The sequence below is a fragment of the Balaenoptera physalus genome, assembly GCF_965194825.1.
Source record: "Balaenoptera physalus genome assembly, chromosome: 3".
Lineage (NCBI taxonomy): Eukaryota > Metazoa > Chordata > Mammalia > Artiodactyla > Balaenopteridae > Balaenoptera > Balaenoptera physalus.
In genome coordinates this window covers 49839688-49863035 of record NC_138890.1, presented here as the reverse complement: position 1 = coordinate 49863035, position 23348 = coordinate 49839688, and the positions used below count along the sequence as shown (strand labels likewise).

Below are 23348 nucleotides of genomic sequence, written 5' to 3'. Positions count from 1 at the left end.
GCTGAGAGATGAGGAGGCAGAGGCTCAGGGAGGTTAAGCCCCAAGAGGTCATGTCATGTGTCCAGGGGTATAGGAGGCTGGGAAGTTGTATCTCAACACTTTTGCCCCAGTACCCATAACCTGCGGAGGCATTCGCTCAGCTTCTCCAGGGAGGCTGGGCTCCTGCGTGTTCTCTGCCCTTTGATGGCATTCCCCACACTCCTGCTTCACTAACTGTGGGCACTGCTGAGTGGTGGGTGCGGTGAGATGGTCAAGTATGTGGTCACTGGCATTCTGGCTTCAGCAATGATCAGCCGTGCGACCTTGAGTGTTTTAAATCTTTCTAAAGCCCACTTTCCTCATCTGTAAAATGGGGATAATGCCTTATGCCTAGAATGAGAAGCTGAGACAGGGTTTTTTGAGGAAGTGATTTACTAAGGGAGTGTTCTCAGGAGAAGGGGTGTGAGGGAAGCAGAAGGGAAGAAAAAGGGAAAAGCTAAGTGAGGATGCAGTCTCAGCTGGAGATTAGCTTCAGCCTGATCCCACAGGGAGCTCTGGAGCACAAGTTGCATCATAAGCTGGTCCCACCTTAAAGTCAGGGGACTGACCTTTGGTTCCCATCCCCCTTAAGTAATTGGCTGTGGACTGCACTTCCCCCATCTGTCATAGAGTGTGAAGGAAATGGATCGGGGACCCAAGGGATCCTGCAAGAAGAGATGGAGAGAAAAAGGGGAAATAGAGCAGGACTCATATGACATACACAATCAATAAACATATACCCTCTCCTTTTTATACAAAAGGCTGTATCACCATTCTCTTCATTTTTTCCCTTAGGAATATAACTGGAATTTGCTTCAAAATAATTTAGGGTGCAGGGGCATTAGGTGGGAATAGATAATCGGGGTGGTGGTGGTGGTGATGGTATTGGGTTGGGATACAGATAAATAACGTTGGCCAAGAACTCTCTCCAAACAGAGTTGGTTTCACTCCCAGCACCCAATCAAATCTGCTCTTTTGAACACCATCAATGGTCATTCTTTACTAAATACAATGGTCTGTTTTCAGTCCTCTTATGTGAACAAGCAGTAGCATTTGACATAGGTAGTCTCTCCCCTCCTTGAAAAACTTTCTTCACTTGGCTTCCAGGACACCACCACTTCTGGTTTTCCTCCTAGCTCAGTGACCATGCCTTCGTGGTTCCTTTTGCTCATTCCTAGTCATCTTTCTATACTCTCTTAGACTTGATTTTTGGATTTCCTCTCATAGTTATTCGCACTCACTTCCCTGGTGATCTCATCTAGTCTCTTTGCTTAACTACCATAAATATGCTGACAACGGCCCATTTTTTATCTCTAGGCTGGACCTCTCTCCTCTCCACAATCATCCCAATGCCTACCTGACCTCTTCCCTTGGATGTCTAACAGGTGCTTCACACACAACAGTCTCCCCTTGCTCCTCACCAAAACCTGCCCCTGCCATTGTCTTTCTGTTCTAGGAAAAGGCAACTCTATCTTTCCTGTTGCTCAGGCCAAAGTGTTTGGCTCCTCCCTCCCAGTCCATCAATGTGTCCAACTTACGATAAAATTATTTTCAGAAACTGACCGCCTTCACTGCTGTCACTTGTCAAGTCATCACAATCTTATCCTGGCTTACTACAACTGCCTCCCAACAGGTCTTGCTGTTTCTGCCCTTGCCTATATCAACCCAGTAGACAAAGCATCCTTTTAAACCCAAATCAGATCATGGCACTCCTCTGCTGAAACTCCTCTAGTATCTTCCCATCTCACTCAGAATAAAAGCCAAAGCCCTTAAAGTGGCTCACAGAGCGCTATACAATTTTCACCCATTTGTTGTTGCTCTGACCTAATCTACTTCTCTTTCCCTAGCTCTCTTTGCTCCAGCCACAGTGACCTCCTTGTCATTCTTCAAACGGATGCGGCGCAGTCCCACCCCAGGGCCTTAGCATATGCTATTCCCTCTGCCCAGAATGCTCTTCCCGGTGTTCACATGGCCTGTTTCTTCACCTATTTCAGGTCTTTATTTACATTTCACCTTCTCAGAGAGACCTTTCTTGACTATTTAAAAAGGTTGCAATCCTTTCCCTCTGCCTCCAGACTCCCTCTTCCACTTTCCTGATTTATTTTTCTCCATAGCAGATACACCGCTGACATATGTATATTACTTAGTTATTCTTAGTTATTTCTGTTGCCTGTCTCCTCCCACTAAAATATAAACTGCACAAGAGCAGGGGTTTTTGTCTATTTTGTTCACTGTTGTATTCCTAGAGCCTGGCACAATGATACTCAATAAATACTTATTGATAAAAAAAATGAACACATTTCCTCATCCTTATCTTCTTACTGTTCGATTTGATTCTTAATTTCTGTTACTATATTTTAAATTTCCAAATTTTAATTTTAATTTAATTTAAAATTAATTTTAAAATATAACATTTACAATTTTTATTTTTCTCAGAATATTCTCTTTTAAAGCATACTGTTTTTATTTCATGATTGTAACATCTTCTCTCTCTGAGGTTTTTTAGGGCAGCGTTTCTCCAACATAAGGGAACATCAGAATCACCTGGAGGGCTTACTGAAACAGATTGCTGGGCCCCGCCCCTGGAGTTTCTGATTCAGTAAGTGTGGAGTGGGACCCCAGAATCTGCATTTCCAGTAAGTTCCCAGGTGATGCAGATACTGCTGGTCCAGGGACCCCAATTTGTGCTTTTATGTTTTGCATAGTTTCTTCCAAGGTGCTTTCATGTGTTTGTGCATTTGATTATTCTTCTTAGAGGCTTTTCTCAGATATCTGGTAATCTCTTCAAAATTTTAAAATTAACCTTTTAAATACAATAAAGTTCATATATTTTAATTGTCCAGGTAATGGCTTTTGACCAGCGTTTAAGCCTATGTAGCCATCATCCCAATCAAGATGCAGCATTTTAGCACGGCCCCGGAAAGCTCTCACGTCTCTTTGCTGTCAGTTCCAACCCCACACATCCCAAGCAACCATTGATCAGTTTTCTGTCACTAGATTAGTTTTTGCTCATTCTATATATTTGTATTAATTGAATCATGTAGCATGTAGTCTTTTGTGTCTAGCTTCTTTCACTTAGCATAATGAGATTCATCCTTATCAGTAGTTCCTTCCTGCTATATATGCCACAATTTGTTTATCAATTCATCTACTGATGAATATTTGAGTTGTTACTAATTTAGCTTTATTAAGCTGCTTGCTGTGAACCTGTGAGTACAAGTCTTCGTATGGATCAGAGCTAGGACTAGGGTGAGGCAAGCCGGGAAACCTAGTTCACAAAATTTAAGGAGGCCCTCACTCTTGTGTACCTGTAAGTGCCAACTTTGCACTTGCACAACCCTGAGAGGGAGCCCCTCCTTAAATTTTCCACCCAAGGCACCAGGCTCTGGGCCTGGTGTGGATATGCTTCTATTTTTCTTGGGTAAAGAGTGAAATTTCTCCATCATAGGATAGGTACGCGTTTAACTTCATAAAAAACTGCCAATGAGTTTTGCAAAGTGGCTGCACCATTGTACACTCCCACCAGCAAGGGATGAGAGTCCCAGTTGCTCCACATCCTCACCAACACATGATTGTGGTGATGGTTTCACAGGTGAATGTATATGTTGAAAGTTATCAAATTATACACTTTAATTATGTGCAGTTTATTGTATACAAATTAAACCACAATAAACTGTTAAAATATTCAGTAAAAATTATATAATGCAGTAACATATTCTTATTAGAAATGTTAGGCAAGAACTTCCCTGGTGGCACAGTGGTTAAGAGTCCGCCTGCCAATGCAGGGGACATGGGTTCGATCCCTGGTCCAGGAAGAGCCCACAGGCCGCGGAGCCACTAAGCCCGTGTGCCACAACTACTGAGTCTGCGCTCTGGAGCCTGTGAGCCACAACTACTGAGCCCTCGTGCCACAACTACTGAAGCCTGCACGCCTAGAGCCCATGCTCTGCAACAAGAGAAGCCACCGCAAGGAGAAGCCCGCGCACCACGAGGAGCAGCCTCCCCCGCTTGCGGCAACTAGAGAAAGCCGGTGTGCAGCAATGAAGACCCAACGCAGCCAAAAATAAATAAAGTTATATTAAAAAAAAAGTTAAAAAAAAAGATAATGAATATATTTGTCAACTTGAAAGTTTCCTTGTGTCCCTTTATAATCACTTTCTCCTCTCCTGATCTCCTCAGCCATTCCCAGGAAACCACTGATGTGTTTTCTGTCAGTGTAGATTATTTTAAAATTTCTAGAATATTATATAAACAGAATTTTTTTTTCTGGCTTCTTTCACTCAGCATAATTAAGATGTATCCATTCTGTACCTGTTCCAATAGCTTTTTTTTTTTTTTTTTTTTGCTGCATAATTTTTAAAAGTAAAACCTGCTAGGAGGAGGGGAGAGGAGCGTAGATAAGACATACACCCCCTGTTGCCATTAAAAAATGTTACTTACATTTTTAAAACATATTAAAAAGAGGGTGTTGACTTACCTCACCGCCCCATTTCCAGTCGCAACCACACGTTTGGGCAAACGTTTAAAAGTATGACGGACGTTTTGAAAAGATGCAGTATTTCTCGATTATTAAGCGCAACATATGCTCAGTGAGACGTGTTAACGTACGGCGAGGGTAAAACTGAGCCACCTTTCACAAGCCCACAGCTCAGGGGACCGCGCTCTCCGCCGGGCCTGGATCTTCGACGCCCGGCTCAGGCCCAGTTCCCGCGAGCACCGTCCTTCCCGCAGTGGCAGCTCCCGTCGCCAGGTGGTGCTGCGAAGCCGAGCCCCCGAGCCCGGCGAGAGGGGCGGGGCAGCCGCGCGCGGGAGCATGTGACCCGGGCCTCGCGTTTGGGAGCCTGGATCACGTGACGGCGCCCGGAAGCGGCTGCCTGGGCCGCGGAGGGTGGGGATGGCTAGGGCTCCAAGCTGAGGCAGGGAGTGGTGGGCTGCTGCGCTGAAGCTGGAGCCAGAGCCGGTGTCGGAACCCGAGCGGTGAGTCCGCACGCTGATGGCCTGGGGCTGGCGGCGGGTCGTCGCCTTCTGCTGGACCCACGTCGCCTTCCTCCGGGCTCAGCGGATGCTCCGGGTCAGGCACCGACCGGCTTGGGCTGCGGGTCCGAGTCTCCTCGGTTTCCCGGTCGCAGCTGCGGTGCGATGCGGGCACTCCTCCTGGATGAGGGGAGCTGGAGAATCCCTAGTCCTTTGCGTTGTCTCCCTTGACCTCCTCGACCTGTTTGACAGGTGTGGAAACTGAGGTCCCGAGACGGGAAGAATCACCGAAATGACCAGCTAGGGCTTCTGTTGCGCTTTCTAAAGGGGTCCGGACGTCGCGGGCAGGTTACCCGCCAGCTGCAGGAACCCTGCTTGGGACTTGCTAATAGCGGCTCTTTGGGTCATAGAATACCGAAACTACCAGTATTCTGCGAAATTATCTTCCGCAACCCCTTTCTAGAGCCGTGGGGAAATCGAGGTCCAAGAAGTGGTAGGGGTTGCCTAAGGTCATCCAGTGAGTTAGTCGCAGCCCTGCGACTAGAATCCAAGTCTACCTGAGCTCCAGTGGCTTTTTGCTTTTCACCACACTGCCTCCTGCAGAAAACTTGACAGGTGAAAAAGCACGCTTTTCCTGTCCCCTTTTCTTTCATTCCTCTCCATTTTTCAGCTCTGCATTCTCCATCGCCGCCGGGATCGGCTTGGCTCTGGGTGTGGTTCCCTGATTCAGTGTTCACCGATTTTTCTGCAAACTCATCATTCTGTAGGTTTTGTTTCTAACCGTTCTGCAATTTTGTGTAAGTCATACCGAAATATGAAATAACAAGCAGAGTATACTCCTGGGAATGTAGGTGGCTCCCAGCTGAGGTTGTGGAGAGCCCTAACATTAACTTGAAGAATGTCAAGACCTTTGCTTTATTTTTAATATAGCTTGTTAGATTTGGGGAATGCTGGTCTTTCGGATGGATGTTTTGCAGTTATTTGAGGCTTGCCGAAAGAAGATAGCAGCGTGGTGTAATGGAAAGAACTGAGACTGGGGAATCAGGAGATTTTGTTCTAGTTCTGACACTTGCTTTGCAACCTTGGGTGACTCCCATCCTTGCTTGGGTTTAGGTTTCCCAGTCTGAACAGTGATGGGGTGGAATCCCTAAGGTCTCCTTCTGCTGTGACATTCTCTGCATCTCAGTCTGTTTGTTTTCTATTCAGAGAGATTTTTTTCTCCCGTGTATTAGTATTTCCCTTGCAAAAGGTTTAATTCAGTTGTCCAGGAAGCAGTTTCCCTACTTATTTCTAGGTTACCATGAAATCCACCTCCTCTTTCTACCTATCTCTGTATTATATCTAAGCTAAATGCTGATAGCTGAAAATGGTTTTGACTTTTATTATTTTAAATATGATCAAGGCCCTCTTTGATTCTTGTTGAGAGCCTAGTCTACAGTAATTAATGTGACTGTATGTTTAGAGTGTGTTTTTTTAAAAGATGTTCTTGAAGTCAAGAGGACACAAAAGACTTGACCCTTCGCTCTGGGTTTGAGACTGTTTGGGGTGGAGGTCTTATGCAACAGAGCCTGCTCTGATGATCTTATTAAGTCTCTCTCCTTTTGTTTTCTGATTGTGCCATTTATAATTGTCTACTCTTGAGTCCTTGTTTTTCCCTTTAAAGCATGTATCTGTTCATTTGGCCTCATCCCTGTGGCAGCTTGAAGTGCTCAGAGCTTTGTCTATTTTAAAGGCAGTGTAAGGAGGCGGATTCCATTTCTTTTGTAATGTTCCAGAGACCACAACTGGGACCGGTGGATGGAAGTGCCATAAAGGAAGTGGTTTTTGGGTAAGCATAAGAACTTTAAAAGAATTAGCCCTCTAGCATGTTGCAACACAGAGCATGGCAGTCCCTGTCTCTGGAGGTCATTGTCACTGGGCAATTACTTTTGGGAATGTTGTAGATTAGGTCATTGTGTTGGGTAGAGGGTCAGACTAGATAAAATTTTAAGTTTTCTTCTAACTCAGAAGTTCTTTGAAATTCTAGGACTGGACTTGTTAGCATGTGGGATGTGAGGTAGAGTAGATGGAACTGAGGTCCACTTTTGTGAATGCTTTATTTTTCCCCTTTGCTCAGGTAACAATTCTCATGTTAAATATTCCAGTTTTTCTTTCTTTTTATACCTTCTCTCTTCCCCAGTGAGTGTCTCAGTTCTTTAAGTTCTTGATACCTCTTCCAGGGTCAGATGCTGAAGGGTCAGATGCTGACGAGTCATTGCTGTTAATGGTATGTTCCTTCTTTCCATCCTGACCTGAAGTGAGATCCTAGAGCTGGGCTGAGTGAGTGGACTTTGGTTTCTACTTTTGCTGACTGGTCCTCATACTTTCTTCCAGAGGTGTGTGACTACCCACTGAGTCCAAGGCTAGCTTTCTCGACTTTGGTTTCTACTTTTGCTGACTGGTCCTCACACTTTCTTCCAGAGGTGTGTGACTGCCCACTGAGTCCTAGGCTAGCTTTCTCGACTTTGGTTTCTACTTTTGCTGACTGGTCCTCACACTTTCTTCCAGAGGTGTGTGACTACCCACTGAGTCCTAGGCTAGCTTTCTCTTTTTCCCATAGAGGAAGCTCACATTGTCTTAACCCAGATCTTGGCGGAATCTTGTACCTCCTTCCTTTGGCCAGGCCTTACTGGGTCTGAGCACACAAAGCTAATCTCTATTTGATGAGTGTGGGGTCCAGTGGATAGGATATTCTGCATATGCCAAAAGAGAAACCTCCTGATGCTGTTTTTGGTGCTGTCTCTTCTTTTTCCTCCCATACATTTCTCTTGGAATCCTTGACACCCAGGGCCAGTTCTCAATGACCCTCTCTAGTAGGAAAGACTCCTCTGTGCTTCCCTTTTCCAGGAAGTTCAGGAATCTGTCTACATGGGTTACTGGGATGCTCTTGGCACATAGATCACTGTTTCCAAGATGGAGACCTGGCTCAGCTCTCCAGCGTGATGGAATGGAGGAAGTCCTGCAGCGCTTTATTTGTGTAGTGACTCCCTGACTTGAACTTCTGACTTCTGTCCTTGAACTTCTCTCTAGTAATAACACAGTTGCTGCCATTAATGAGAGTCCATTATGTACCAGGCAACATAATTAACATCTTTTCCGTCTACCTTCATAACAATATTGTGATGTAAGCATTCTTAATGACATTTTTCAGATGAGGAAATTGAGACAAAGGGAGTTCAGGGTCACACAACTAGGCTCTGAACTCATGCACTTTTTATTATTCAGGATTCCCCCTGTAGACCTAATCCTGCCCCAGTTTTGTTCCCAGGGAGATTTTAGGGAGAGTAGATGGTCTGTTAGAAAGCACACTGGACTAGGAATCTGGTATGCTGGATTCTAATCCCAAACTGTTAACCAGCTGGGGCCTTGGTTTTCTCACCTATAAATGGGAAACTGGAGCTTGGTCACCTGTCAGTCATGCCTGGTCCTAACATTTAGAGATTTTTATAATTGTGGGTAAAAAGTGAGTGTGTTTGCTCTTTCAGCTGCTTCCGTGCAGAGCCTGCTGATATCAGCAGCTGTTTTGCGGCTGTCCTTGCATCAGACCCTCTCAGGCAGGAGTCTCAAGTTAGGGAATGTACTTTTTTGGTAGATCAGATGGCGTCCTATCTGATGTCCTCTAAAATAAATCATGCGGATGTCAGAAATTTTCACTTCCCTCTCTGTAGACCACATATAGGAACACAGTCTGTGTCCTTGTTCATGTTTTTGGAATTCCAGCAACAGAGAAGAGAACGTATATCTAGAGAATTCGCTGTTTCTCTGGGTTCCAGAGAATGTAATTGTTTCAGAATAATAGGTAGCACTTTTAGTTTGCGTATATCACCAATCCATGAACTTTGGTAGGAGGCGAGGCCTGCGGTATACCTATCATAAGATCATATATATGTGTTGTTTTTCATAGTGCTTTATATAAATCTGCCTGTAATCGGGATCATCTAAGAAGCTTGTTAAAATTAAAATGCTCAGGCTGAATCAGATTGGGCCCAGAAATCTGTTCTGTTTTTTTTTTTAACAGTTTTGTTGAGATATAATTCACATAGCATACTATTCAACCATTTAAAGTGTACAATAGCTTTTCCACTGAACTCACAAAGTTGTGCAACCGCCAACACAATCAATTTTAGAACATTTCATCACCCAAAAGAAACTCTGAACCCTTTAGCTGTCACCCCCTAATCCCTCCCAACTCCCTACCGCAAACTCCAGGCAACTACTAATCTACTTTTTGTCTATAGGTTTCCCTATTCTGGACTTTCATATGAATGAAATCATACACTATATGATCCTCTGTGACTGACTTCTTTCCCTTAGAACAATGTCTTCAAGGTTCATTCGTGCTGTAGCATCTATCAGTATTTCATTTCTTTTTATTGCTGAATAATATTCCATTGTATGAATATTACACATTTCATTTATCCATTTATCAGGGTTTTTTTCCCCTATTTTTTGGCTACTAGGAATAAAGCTGCTATGAACATTTGTGTGTATGTTTTGCTATGGACATACATTTTCATTTTGGTATGTACCTAGGAGTGGAATCATTGCTGGATCTTATGGTAACTATGTTTAGCCTTTTGAGGAACTGCCAGACTGTTTTCCAAAGTGATTGCACCATTTTACATTCCCACCAGCAGTGTAAGAGGGAACCCTCTACAATTTGTCTACATCCTTGCGGATACTTATTATTAGCTGTCTTTGAGTCTAGCCATCCTGGTGCGTGTGAAGTGGTATCTCATTGTGATATTTGTTTCTCATTTACCTGATGGCTAAGGATATTGAGTATTTTTGCAGATGATTATTGGCTTTTTTCACATCTTCAGTGAAATATTATTCAGATCCTTTGCCCATTTTTTAATTGGGTTTTCATTTTATTATTGAAGTGTAATATATTTGCAGAAAATTTTTCCCATTCTGTGGGTTGTTTTTCACTTTCTTGGTGGTATCCTTTGAGGCATATACATTTTAAATTTTGATTAGGTCTAGTTTACCTATTTTTTCTTGTGCTTCTGCTGTCGTATATAAGAAACTCTGCTTAATCCATGGTCACAAAAGTTTATACCTATATTTTCTTTTTTTAAATTAATTAATTAATTAATTAATTTTTTTGTCTGTGTTGGGTCTTCGTTTCTATGCGAGGGCTTTCTCTAGTTGTGGCAAGTGGGAGCCACTGTTCATCGCGGTGCGCGGGCTTTTCACTGTCACGGCCTCTCTTGTTGCGGGGCACAGGCTCCAGACGCGCAGGCTCAGTAGTTGTGGCTCACGGGCCTAGTTGCTCCGCAGCATGTGGGATCTTCCCAGACCAGGACTCGAACCTGTGTCCCCTGCATTGGCAGGCAGATTCTCAACCACTGTGCCACCAGGGAAGCCCTATACCTATGTTTTCTAATAAGAGTTTTTATAGTTTTAGCCCCTACATGTAGGTCTTTGACCTATTTTGAGTTAATTTTTATATATGGTGTGAAGTAGAGTTACAACTTCATTCTTTTGCACGTGGATATCCAGTTGTCCCAGTGTCAATTGTTGAAAAGACTATTTTTTCCTCCATTGAATTGTCTTGGCACCCTTGTCAAAAATCAATTGACCGTAGGTATGAGAGTTTATTTCTGGACTCTAAATTCTATTCTGTTGATCTATCTGTCTGTCCTTATGCCAATACTGTATTGTCTTGGTGTCACTGTAGCTTTGTGTAGCAGTTGGGAAGTCCTCCAACTTTGTTCTTTTTCTCCAAAATTGTTTTGGCTAATTTGAGCCTCTTGAATTTCCATATGAATTTTAGAATTGGCTTGTTAATTTCTGCAAAAAGGCAGCTGGGATTTTGATAGGGATTCAATTGAATCTGTAGATCAATTTAGGGAATATTGCCATCTTAACAGTATTAAGTCTTCTAATTCATGAATATTGGGATGTTTTTCATTTATTTAGGTCTTCTTTAATTTCTTTCAACAATGTTTTAGAGTTTTCATGTACAAGTCTTACACCTACTTGGCTAAATTTCTTCCTAAATATTTGATTCTTTTTGATGCTATTGTAAATAGAACTGTTTTCTCAATTTTGTTTTCAAATTGTTCATTGAAAGTACAAAGAAATACAACTGATTTTTGTATATTGATCTTATATCCTGCAACTTTGCTGAACTTATTAGTTCTAATGGTTTTTAGAGGATAATTTTTTATGTGTTTACAAGTCACCCTTAGAAGTATTGTTTAAATTTTAGTAATGAAGCTAACACTTTAGTACTACTGCCTCTCCCTCCCTCCTCTCTTTTCCTCTCCCCGACCTTCCCGTGTGCCCTGAAAGAGACCTACAAACTCGTACAGATGGATTCTCCTTCCCTTATTGGAATTCATCTTGTTTATTTTACTGAATTTGGAATAGAATTTAATCACTAAGTCTTAAATAGCTATCTTGAGAACATTTTAGTATTTTCAAAAGTAAGTTCAAAAATGAGTTTAGTATTTTCAAAAGTATGAGTCTGATAGGTGGGGGAAAGATGCTCTTACAGTTTTTATTATCAGTGGTCTTTGTTGGAAATTAAAGAAATGTAAAATAAAATAAATACAAGGAGCCACCCATTCATCAGAAATAGCAAAAATAAAAATGATAAAATCCAGGAATTCCCCGGCAGTCCAGTGGTTAAGACTCAGTGCTTTCACTGCTGGGGCCCAGGTTCAATCCGTGGTCGGGGAACTAAGATCCCACAGCCTGCGTGCACAGTGTGGCCAAAAAAAAAAAAAAAAAAAGATAAAAATCCAAAGTTGGCAGGGTTATGCAAAGATAGGCATGTCCATATATTGCTAGTGACACTGTATGTTAGTTCAGTCATTTGTATGGTGATAACCATCTAGTTCTACTCCAAGGATATGACTTGAAAACTAAAAACTATTTGTAGGAATTTTTTTAGCTATGATGTAAGATAGTCCAAAAAAAAAAAAAAAAACTCAAAAGCCAGCAGTTGGGAGCTAGTGAATCAAATTATTTTATTAATATAATGACGGACCATTATATTACAACTAAAGATCATCAGTGTGTGTACTGTGTAGATTCAAGGAAGAGTAGATATAAAATAAGTGGAAAAAAACTTTAAAATAATGAGAATATTGATTAATTAAAAATAGTTTATATGAGGAAAAAGAAGAAAGTTTATCAAGGTTATACAAATAGTTGATATTTCAATGCAATTTTGGTTGAATGTACACTTGAAAAAAACAATATATACAAATATATATATGCCAGTAAACATGCAGACTTTTCTTATGTAGTACACTTTTTTTTTTGGCTGTGCCACGTGCCATGTGGGATCTCAGTTTCTTGACCAGGGATCGAACCCGCACCCCCTACACTGGAAGTGCGGAGTCTTAACCACTGGACTGCCAGGGAAGTCCCTTAGTACACTCTTTTGAGTCTAAATATCTTATGGAGATTTTTACTTTGTGTTGATGGGCCACACATATTGTATAAACTCTGTTCATTGTCCTCAAGAACCTGATGGAAGAGCTGGTCTTGAACTCTTAAATATTACATCCATCATTTGGACAGTTAACAGGGTCTAATAAAATCTCCCACAGGGCAGGAAATGGCAATTATAGCACTAGACGGTAGAAACCAGGTTTCATCACAGAGAGCCCAGGGCAAGGTGGCCATAGAGGCTTGCACTCAGTGGGGACAGCTAGAGAGAAGAGGAGGAGGCCTTGGTTGCCAGAAAGAGCCCTAGAAGGCACTCCAGGGAGTGACCGCACCCACCCTCTACAGTGCTTCAATTCCTGCTTAGCAGCTCTGAGAGGGGGCTTCTGCTTGGATCTTTCCAGGGATAAGGAACTATCTCCTAGAGCGATCCATTTGGACAACTCCCTTTTTTAAAAAAATAAATTTATTTATTTATTTTTGGCTGCATTGGGTCTTTGTTTCTGCGCACGGGCTTTTCTCTAGTTGCTGTGAGCGGGGGCTACTCTTCGTTGCGGTACGCGGGCTTCTCATTGTGGTGGCTTCTCTTGTTGCAGAGCATGGGCTCTAGGCGCACGGGCTTCAGTAGTTGTGGCATGCGGGCTCAGTAGTTGTGGCTTGTGGGCTCTAGAGCACAGGCTCAGTAGTTGTGGTGCACGGGCTTCGTTGCTCCGCGGCATGTGGGATCTTCCTGGACCAGGGCTCGAACCCACGTCTCCTGCACTGGCAGGTGGATTCTTAACCACTGTGACACCAGGGAAGCCCTGGACAACTCCTTTTGATAGTTGTCTTCCTTATGTCTAGCCAAGGACCTGCCTCCCTTTACTTTCCACCTACTGATCCTGTTTCTGAGTAATCTTTGAGGCTCCACAGAACAAATCTGATCCCTAGGACAGATTATAAAGACAGTTTTTTTACCTCCCGAGTTACCAGTTCTCCAGGTTGAAACTTCTCAGGGCTTCCAACCGTTCTTCATTTAGCTGGTTTTCTTCCCCCTCATGACCTTGGTGCTGACCCCTGGCTATACCGCAGTTTATCATTATCCCCTTTATAGTGTGCTGCCTGGAACAGAATACAAGGTATGGCAGAAAAGAACAGTCTGTCATCTCCCTGGGGTTATCTCTTGTTGTAGTGCAACCAAGAATTGCATTAGTTGAATTGGTGTCTATTATGATATCATTGATTTCTGCTGAGCTTATCAACAACTAAAACCCATAAGTAGCATTTTTTTTTCCCTTTTTCAACATGCACACAGTTGCCAAGCCACATCTTCCACATCCTGCAGTTGTTCATTGGACTTTTGATCTATAGATTTCAGCTTCTTTCTGAGCAGTTTTCTTAGTGATAATCTGCTGTGGGTCACAACATAAAGAGCCCTCTTTACAGTGTTTGGAATAAATTGAGCGTCTGTACCAAGTAAGCAAGAGTGGTTTTTGGTTGATGAGGAGGGATTGGGGAACTTGTCAGTGCCTGTTTTCTGTCCCTCTCCCTCAGTAATATGCAGGGTTCACCTGGAAGGCTGTGTTCCTCAGACGCTTTTGGTATATTGGAAGAGACTAGAAATTAGCTGCTGTTTGCATAAAGAATTGCATTAATTGATTCCTGGAATATTAGAGCAATAGTTTAGTACACCATACACCCCACCCCCGCCTTTTTGAGCATGTGGAACTAAGACCCGAGACAAATAAGGAGAATTGCTCCAGGCTACTGAGCAAACTGGTGTTAGAGGCAGCTTTAGCACCCAGGCCTTCTGACATTCATAGAAATTAATTTAATTGCTTTTGCCTGAATAGCAGCTTTCAACTGTTCATATTGAGATACTAAATAGATTTTTTGTTTCCTGGCCCTCTTATGAATTTCATTGCCCCAGAGCTTAGATGACTTCCTTGAATTCCCCCACCATGTGAGTAAATGATGCAGACTTAGATATCTAGCAGAGTTGGCCCTGGTGGTGAAGTGAGGCAGGGACTTCCTGAGTCTCTGGGACTTCCAAGCCCTTCACTGGCTTTCTGTCAAGCACTTTCCTCGCGAGAGTACGTGGGGTCCTTCCTCCATTATAGTTGGTGGGAGAAAATGAGATCACCTTTGGATCACTCAGGTGCTAGGTGGGGTCAGTTTCCAAAGAGTCCCTTGGGACTGGACCTCTGGGAGCACTTGACACAGAGCTGTCTATTCTCTGGCAGCTAGTGATGGATGTTGGGCGGGACGGCGTGTTGTGATGGCCGTCAGAGGTCCTATCTCTTCACCAGGCATCTGAGGTAGCACATCAGACTCAGGATGGGCACCCAGCCACGTGCTGGGGGAGAGCCCCTTCTAGGCAGCTGGTTGTGCCAGTCTGCCAAGTGTCAGAAGGATTTTTATTTGTAATTTTTAATGTTCATGGACCTTTTCTTCCTTACTTGATTGCGGATTCTTGGAGGAAGTTGACTCTCTTTCATTATGATACTCCATCACTGCAACTGGCAGTGTATTCATTAGGTGTTTCCAGATTTAGGCAGGGCGTCAGGATGTATGTTTACGGCTTGGCGCTACCTGGCTGTAGCAGAGCAGGTCCCTTCATCTTTTGGGGGAACGATTCTTCATATGTGAAATGAGTAGTTTGGAGTGACCTCCGAAGGCTCTTTTAGCAACCGTCTCTAGGATTCTGGGAGCCTACACAGCTCTCAAAATGTATCCTTATAGTGTATCTTAGCGAAGTCCTTGTATTTCTCTTTTCTGGTGTATAATTATTAAAAAAACTCCACTCATGGGACACCACCCTCACCATCCTTCCTCAGCACACAATAGGAAGGGTTTCTTCTTTCACCAGCTTTTGAAAAATTGGCAAAAGGGAGAAGGGTTGCGACGGGGAGATGTTGCCACAAGGGCCAGTGGTGAGCCCCTCTCATGCTCCTGGTCTTCCTCTGCGCTGCTTTCAGCTGCCATTTCAAAGTATGCAGGCTGGTTGCAAGAAAGGAGTCCTAGGATGAGGGAATGAGCATCACTGATGACGTCCAAAGAGTATAGGACATACCAGAAGTCATGGCAGAGAGAAAGAGAAGGTCATCTGTGGCTCTGGGACCTGGTGGCGAGTTTGAGCAGAATTAGATGATCTAGAAGGGATTTCTGGAATGCAGAAGGCTCTTTCTGGACCAAATGCAGAGGAAAAATAGAATACAGCTAGGAATATTTAGGTTCCCATCCTCTGAGAGCTTGCTCTTGGGGAAGATGGATGTAGATACAATGTCAGTATTGTTCAGGGTCCAAGAAATTAGCTCAAAGGAAGGGGTCGTTAATCCCAGCCTAAGGAACGGGAAAGGCTGCCTAGAAGTGCCTGTCTGCATCTTCCCCCATCCCTCCCAAGCCGTGCCTCACCTTTGCTCTGTCCAGGTGTGCTGGCAAATTTAGAAACTTGTGAGTGTGGCATCGACTAGATAGGTTGCGAGGGAGACGCCAAGAGAGCTCAGCCCGCCCACGTGTACTTTGTACCTTTTTCATTTCTCTTGGTATCAGGCAACCTCATTGTACTTAATCCATAGTGCAGCTGTCACTGAACTACTGTGGCAATGGCTGCTTCTGCCCCAGAGCCGACCCCAGGCTTGGAGCTAAAGACCCCAGCCACTGGTGGTCTTAGCGCTGCCCCTGTCCCCCCAGTTACCATGTCCACGCAGAGACTTCGGAACGAGGACTACCGTGACTACAGCTCCACCGACGTGAGCCCGGAGGAGAGTCCGTCCGAAGGCCTGAACAACTTCTCTTCCTCGGGATCCTACCAGCGGTTCGGGGAAAGCAACGGCACAACGTAAGTAGCTGTTCTGTCTACCCTCCTGGGTGGGATTCGTATTCCTAAATTCTGTATTAGTAACGTAATCTCCATTAGAGTTATTTTTGCTCCCCTATTTTATCAATTCCCTACTTTACAGATGAAAGTAAGAGGTAAAGAGATTGAGTAATGGTGCTGAGATCTGCGCTCCTTGTCTGCCACTCTCTAGTCTATTTCTTATTCTTTGTTCATTTCACCTGTGTGGTCCCAGAAGGCTGGTGCCGAGTAAGAGCCTGAACATCAGAAAAACTTCTAGAGAGAACATTCTCTTAATTTAGAACCATGAGTCGTCTGTGCTAGAACCTTAAATGCCTCCAAGTCCAATTGGAAGCCTCCTTTGCAAAGTCTCCCCCAGACTTCTGTCCCCATCACCAATCAACTGGGACATTTGGCGGAAGAAGTAGGAAGAGGGAGGAATAACTTCTCCTGCCCTTAAAAGATTCAAGGGGCTGTTAAAGATGATCTGCTTTGCATGCCCTTAGGAGGGCTTAAGTCTTCCCCTGGAAACTGAATTCCAAGTCTCATCTGGGTGAGTTTGGCCCTCTATGGGCCTCAGTTTTTCCAAATGTAAGATAAAATTGGACCCCCACCGTGAAGCTATACTGACTCACCCTTCAAATGAAAAGATTCAGAGGAGGGTTTTCTACTCCATTGAGTTGTCTGGCTCAGTTCTGAAAGTCAGCAGAGCCCCGACATTTTCTCTGGACCCCAGCATTCCATCTTTTGCAGCCCTTCTGTTTATTCCTCAGGCTCTGCCATCACCCGCTCTATGTTCCCTTGTGGGTTGGGTGTGACTTACTGAGGGATCCATTATGTCCTTGACTCACACTATCCCACTGTGACTGCCCAAGGAGACCATGGAAGCTTCTCTTGGAGTTCATTACTGGTGAAGCTCTGCCTGGCTGCAATCTCTCCCAGTGCAGGGCATTTTCCCTAGTGAACTCAGAACTAGAGGAGATGGTCGGCCCACATTATAAGCCCCTCTCCACCTCTAGCTGGTTTTCTGCTCATAAAGATTCAGTCTCCATAACTTCTTTCTCCTGTGGCATGCTATTGTAGATTCCCCCATTTGCTTGCAGTGTTAGCTGATGGAAAAGATTGCTTAGACCACAACTGGCAGCAGTGAGGACTGTCTTTCCTCTTTTTTCCCTAACCTTACCTACCTAATTGGCTTCCCCCAGGTGGAAGGAGTGTCAGATGCAGCCAATGACATTTGATAGCTTCCCTTCAGAAGTCACTCTTGTTACTGTGAAATACTTCTTCCAAGCTTCTCTCTCTAGTTTCCTTTCCAGTTTTTGCTCCTTGTTCTTAGGCATCAGCTTGTCTATGCAGTGCTTGCCGTATGGGGTCTAGATTTTCATTTTTATTTTTTTCTTTTTTTTTTTTGTCATTATGTTTTTTGGCCGCGAGGCTTGCGGGATCTTAGTTCCCCAGCTAGGGATTGAATCCGGGCTCTGGCAGTGAAAGCACGGAGTCCTAACCACTGGACCGCCAGGGAATTCCCTAGATTTTCATTTTTAAAGGGACTTCTCTGAAGTTCAAAACCAACCAGCTAGTAACATCAGGGTGGTAGCTCATAGGTTTTTTTTGTTTGGTTGGTTTTTTAATTATTTATTTATTTATTTATTTATTTATTTATTTTTATGGCTGTGTTGGGTCTTTGTTTCTGTGTGAGGGCTTTCTCCAGTTGCGGCAAGTGGGGGCCACTCTTCATCGCGGTGTGCGGGCCTCTCACTATCACAGCCTCTCCTGTTGCGGAGCACAGGCTCCAGACGCGCAGGCTCAGTAGTTGTGGCTCACGGGCCTAGTTGCTCCGCGGCATGTGGGATCTTCCCAGACCAGGGCTTGAACCCGTGTCCCCTGCATTGGCAGGCAGATTCTCAACCACTGCGCCACCATGGAAGCCCAGCTCATAGGTTTTGTATGTATTGAAGATAATGCGTGGTTGTCAGCTATTCTGAATATCTCTCTTTTTTGTTCACATTGGATTATAACTACTGCTCAACTGCAAATTATCTCCCCTTGTTTGCTGGAAATTGACCAATTGGAAGGTACTTCCCTTGTCCTTGCTTTGGGACATTTTCCAGGGTGTACTTTTTCTGAGGGCCCATCCTGCCCTGACATTGTAATACAAGGTAGGTGACCAGGAAAGCCCATCTGTAAGTGATGGCAGGTATCACAATCCCATCATAAGTGGTGCAGGGAAAAGTACTCCCTTGGGCCTTGGAGGGTTGGTTGAGTACTTTCCTGGGGCCTGGATCCACACAAGCCTGGCATGTTATGTGTAGAAACATGTCAGGTATGATTAAGTATAAGCTGATTTGGGACCTAGTTAGCTCAATAGGTGAGAAGTGTTAGGGACAAGTTTTTGAGCTGGGTTCCTGTTTACTGGGACTTGCCCCACCATGTTATCTAGTTTGCCCAGGAACAAAGTATATGGAAAAAGTGCATGGAACAAAGTACAAGAAGCAAAGTATATGTACTTTGTTACATGTACAAAGAGCATGTACACACCAGGCTCTTCTAAGTGTTTAGGGCTCAGTAAAAATCCCTAATCAGGAGTGCAAGTAGGAACCCCAGATGCTTCCATGATGATGTGTTTGGTGAGGGTATTTCCTAACACTTGAATGTTATCAAGCTGTCGACTACTTTGATGACAGCCTCATTTTTTACTCTTCTGGGCAAAGTTTTCTTGTTGCCCTATTGAGCTACATTATACTGCTCTTGATCAGGCTTTGTTTTTCTCCAGGCTGGCAGGCTGAGAAACCAGTTGACTGAAACTGGTCTTCTGTAGGTTATCTGGAGCAGCCACTTGCAAAGTATGGTCTTCAGACCCTTTAGGGCTCCCAAGACCATTTTAAGAAGCCCACGAAGTCAAAACTGTTTTCATAATAATACTAAGATGTGATTTGTTTTTTCACTGTGTTGACATTTGCACTCATAGTTCAGAAGAAGTGATGGGTAAAATTGCTGGCGCCTTAGTATAAATCAAGACGGTGGCACCAAATTATGCTTGTCATCGTATTTTTCACTGTCACACATATACGTATACAAAAAATAAGCCGGTTTCACTTAAGCACGTCCTTGATGAAGCAGTCAAGTTACTAATTTTGTTAAATCTTGACCCTTCAGTACAGGTCTTTTAATATTCTGTGTGGCAAAATGGAAAGTACACATGCAATACTTCTACTGAACAACTAACAAACTATAGGTCATTCAGACCTGAGTACTTGGCAGACATTTTCTTGAAAATGAAAGTAATGATACTGTCACCTCAAGAAAAACAATCAGTAGTATTTGTTGCCCACAGTGAAATTTGAGCTTTCGAGCAAAATCAGAAAAAAAAACTCATATCCAGCACTGTGACCTTGACAGCTTCCCTCTACTCAAAGACTTTTCTGATGAGATTAGGGATGATATTAATGAATGTGATTTTTTTTGATATCGTATAATGAAATGTGCCAGCATTTGGAAGATCCACATAGCTCAGGGAATCAGTATCTTCCCAGATGACCAAAGGGCGATGTTAGAAAATTGTGCGTGGGTAAAAGATCCATCCAAGGAGCAAGATCACCGGTGGGTTTTCATGTAATAGAGGATGAAAAGGTCAGATTCCACATTACAACTAACTTCTAAGAAACTACATGTGTCGAGTTTTGGTGTAGTATCAAAGAAAAATTATCACAATTGTCAGAAGAGGCTATTAAGATACATTCTAACTACATGTCTGTGTGAGGACAGATTTTCTTCAGGTACTTCCACCGAAACAACATATCACAACAGCTTGAATGCAGAAGTAGATAGTCCAGCTGTCAAACAAGACATTAAAGAGATTTGCAAAGAAGTAAAATAGTGTCCTTCTTCTCACATTATACTTTTTGGAAAATAGAGTTACTTTTTGTTAAAAATTGGTTATTTATATTAACATGTAATAGGTTTATTGTTATTTTAAATTAATAAATGTTTTAAAATTTCTTGGTTTAATTTATAATATAATATACGTCAGCAGACATAATCCATATAAGCAAAAACTGTTTGGGATCCTCAATAATTTATAAGTGTATAAAGGGGACCTAAGACCAAACAAGTATAAGAACAGATTTGGAGCGTCAAGAGACGACAGAGATTTGTGAGGCTTATTTCTCCCTCCCACCCCCTGCAGTTAAGACTCTGCAGTCCATGGAGTTGATTTTGTGATAGCTCGTATGGTTTTGGGTAATCCCAGCTCATGGCCATTGATTAAAAAGCATGATTTTGGTCAATTGCTGGAATCCTGCTGTTTCAGAGCTGAAGTATGCTGTTCTGGTCCAGTCGCCTCACTCTACAGATGAGAGGACAGGCCCAGAGAAGGGAAGGGAATTGCCATATGGAGTTAATGGCAGAGCCAGGGCTGGAGGGACCTGATCTCCCATGAAACCCAGCTCAGAGGCGTTTTGGGGAGGCCTCTGGTAGGCAGGTGGTTTTGGTACAGTGCTTATCTTTGACCTTAAGTGGATTAAACATTTGCCAAGATAGAAATTTGCTTAGTCCATCATCCTGCACTTAATCTCCTGGTCACTGGCCACTGATAATGAACGAGTCACCCCTGGACCCTTACAGTCCTTTAGTTTAATCCAGGAGAGCGCTTGCCTCTTCTCATTCAGACTTGAAGCAGTTTTCTTGATCTTGCCTGAGAAGCTTGGGAGACAGTAGGAAGGTCAAGAGATTTTCTTCCTGGAGGTAGACGGAGAAAGGTTACAGAAAGTAAAATTCCTTTCCAGAGAGTGTAGATGGGTCTTATTTATTACGGTCTTCACAAGTTAACACATGACTTGCTTTCAGTTTCTACTGAATTGCAGATTTGAAGAAATATGTGGAAGCATCATTTAGGAGGTATTTAGGTTATTTGCGCAGAAGAATTTCCAGACAGTGCCAGGGGCCAAATCCTGATTAAGTCTGTGGTACCATGTTTGATCTTTTCCGTATCCTGCTGGAGTAACAGAGGATGGAAAATGCTAAAGATGAGGCCACTGACGTCAGTCCTTTGAGGAGCTCCCATTCTGTATGGAATGCCCATCCTCACCCAACCTGAGCGGCCACAGAGCTGACACGCTCCTTTGTGTTGGTGCTCACGCCTGTGTCTGGGCGCGTGTTCCCAGGCTCTTCTGCCCTGTTGGCACACACACAGAGCCCTGCATAGGGCCCTGCTGGGCTCAGCCCAGGTCTCTGCACGCTACAAACCCTCACCTCCCTGCCCCTCCCTGGGCACTGTTCCTGGGCTTTTCCTAGGACAGGGATCTTTCTACCTTGGGTGGTTGTTAATGTGCCTGCCTTATCTCCTTGGAGACTTTTATTAGTTTCTAGAGACTGAGGTCCGTATCTGGTTCATGCTGATTTCCACCATTGCATTAACACAATGTTTTACACATTATAGGTGGTATTTGTTGAGTGAAAAAATAATGAGGACACTTGAGAGACTTTACAGTTGCAGCTTCAGGCGGACAGTCTGTACAACAGATGAGGGAAAACTGTGTCCTCAAGGCAGAAGGATAAACTAGGTGACTGTGTGGAGAGGGCTTCTCCAATCTTAGGCATTTGACTTTTTTTTTTTTAATAAAAAGTACATCACGACTGCAGACCCCCACTGTCCCTCTGATCTAATCTCCAAGAGAGGTGGACTTTTCAGATGCCTCAGGGAACAGAGTTTATAGCCCAGTGACTAAGAGAGTGGGCTCAGGGGCTAGACAGCCTGGGTTTGAATCTAGGCTCACACTCAAGGTACATGGCCTTGAGCAAGTTGCTCCCTCATGCATAAGGTGAAGTTAATACCTATCTCATAGGGTTGTTCTGGAAATTGAATGAGATAACTCATGAAGGCACTTAGCACAGTGCTAAGTGCTTGCTCAGTAAATGCTAGCTCTCATTATTGTTAACATGCCCTTGTCTGCCTTCTTCCCACTTCAGATGGTTCCAGACCCTGATCCACCTATTAAAAAGCAACATTGGCACAGGACTCCTGGGGCTGCCTCTGGCCGTGAGAAATGCAGGCATCTTGGTAAGGGTCTGCGTCGGTGCAAGGAAGTATTGTGACAAATTTTAAGAGACAGTGGTTTTTTTTTTTAAATTTACTTCATGGAAAACATTTTAAAATGGGAAGCTTTTCTTTTTCAAATTCAGTTGAGAAAAAGCAAAGTTCAGGTGTTCATTCATCTAAAGATATTTATTGAGGATCTCTGTGTGCCAGGCACTATACTAGACTCTTAGAATATTATCAGTGAATAAAAACAGACGATTCCTTCCCTCATGGAGCTTACTTTGAGGCGAGGAGGAGGTACTTGAAAAGTTTCTGGCAGTTTCTATCAATAATATTAACTAATGAGTTAGTAACAGAAGTCTGTCCATTTTCTACACAGTCCTTCCATGCCCTGCCGTTAGATGGCCAACTCTGAGAATCTTATTTTTGTCTTTCATGATCCTCCCCTTATAGGCTGCCTGTCCAAAGCCATTCTGGTTTCTTTTAAAGTCGGAGAAGCTCAGAGACGGGGATTGTCCTCAGCTAAGGACGATCTTGTGGCATTGTTCTAGAGAGAACTCTCCCCCTCCCACCACCCCTTAGCCTGTCTCTTCTTCCCAGACAGCCCCAGGAGCCTTCTATTCTGCCTATTGGCAACAGTCTCGGAATAGCCTTATCTTGTGTCATTCTCCTCCGGGAGATTGATTCTCTAGAAGGCCTGCTGAGGTTCAGGTGGTGCCCGTCCTACTCAGCTCATCTCTGTGAGCACATTTGTCTCTCAAAAGCTCTGCTGGAAGTTCTGTCATTGGAAGGTTCCCTAGTAAAGTTTTGATCATTTGCAAATCCAGTTCTAATTCTGTCTGCTTGTCTCTCCCCCTCTTACCCACAACGCCTGTCTGCAGATGGGTCCCCTCAGTCTGCTGGTGATAGGCCTCGTGGCTGTGCACTGCATGGGTATCCTGGTGAAGTGCGCTCACCACTTCTGCCACAGGTGAGAGCCCTCCGGGCCACCTCTCGAGTGACAGATTGTCCTTTGGGGTTCCGTTGCCAGCACTGAAAGTGAGCACTTAACAGAGATCA

At 43.7% G+C, this 23348-nt stretch overlaps 1 protein-coding gene across 19 annotated transcripts in view; it reads left to right on the top strand.

Annotated features, from left to right (window-relative positions):
• The first annotated feature begins 4857 nt into the window (after positions 1-4857).
• SLC36A1 (solute carrier family 36 member 1) overlaps positions 4858-23348 on the top strand; it is a 286800-nt gene continuing 268309 nt past the window's right edge. For 16 of the 19 annotated variants that reach the window (XR_014261890.1, XR_014261891.1, XM_082455671.1 and 13 more), the window contains exons 1-4: positions 4858-4995; positions 16108-16255; positions 22220-22310; positions 23171-23259. Coding sequence is in view for 17 of the 19 variants with exons in the window: in XM_082455671.1 (XP_082311797.1) it covers positions 16113-16255; positions 22220-22310; positions 23171-23259 (323 nt within the window). In the remaining 2 variants the exon portion in view is untranslated. The other 3 variants (XM_082455676.1, XM_082455675.1, XM_082455677.1) reach the window with 3 other exon arrangements.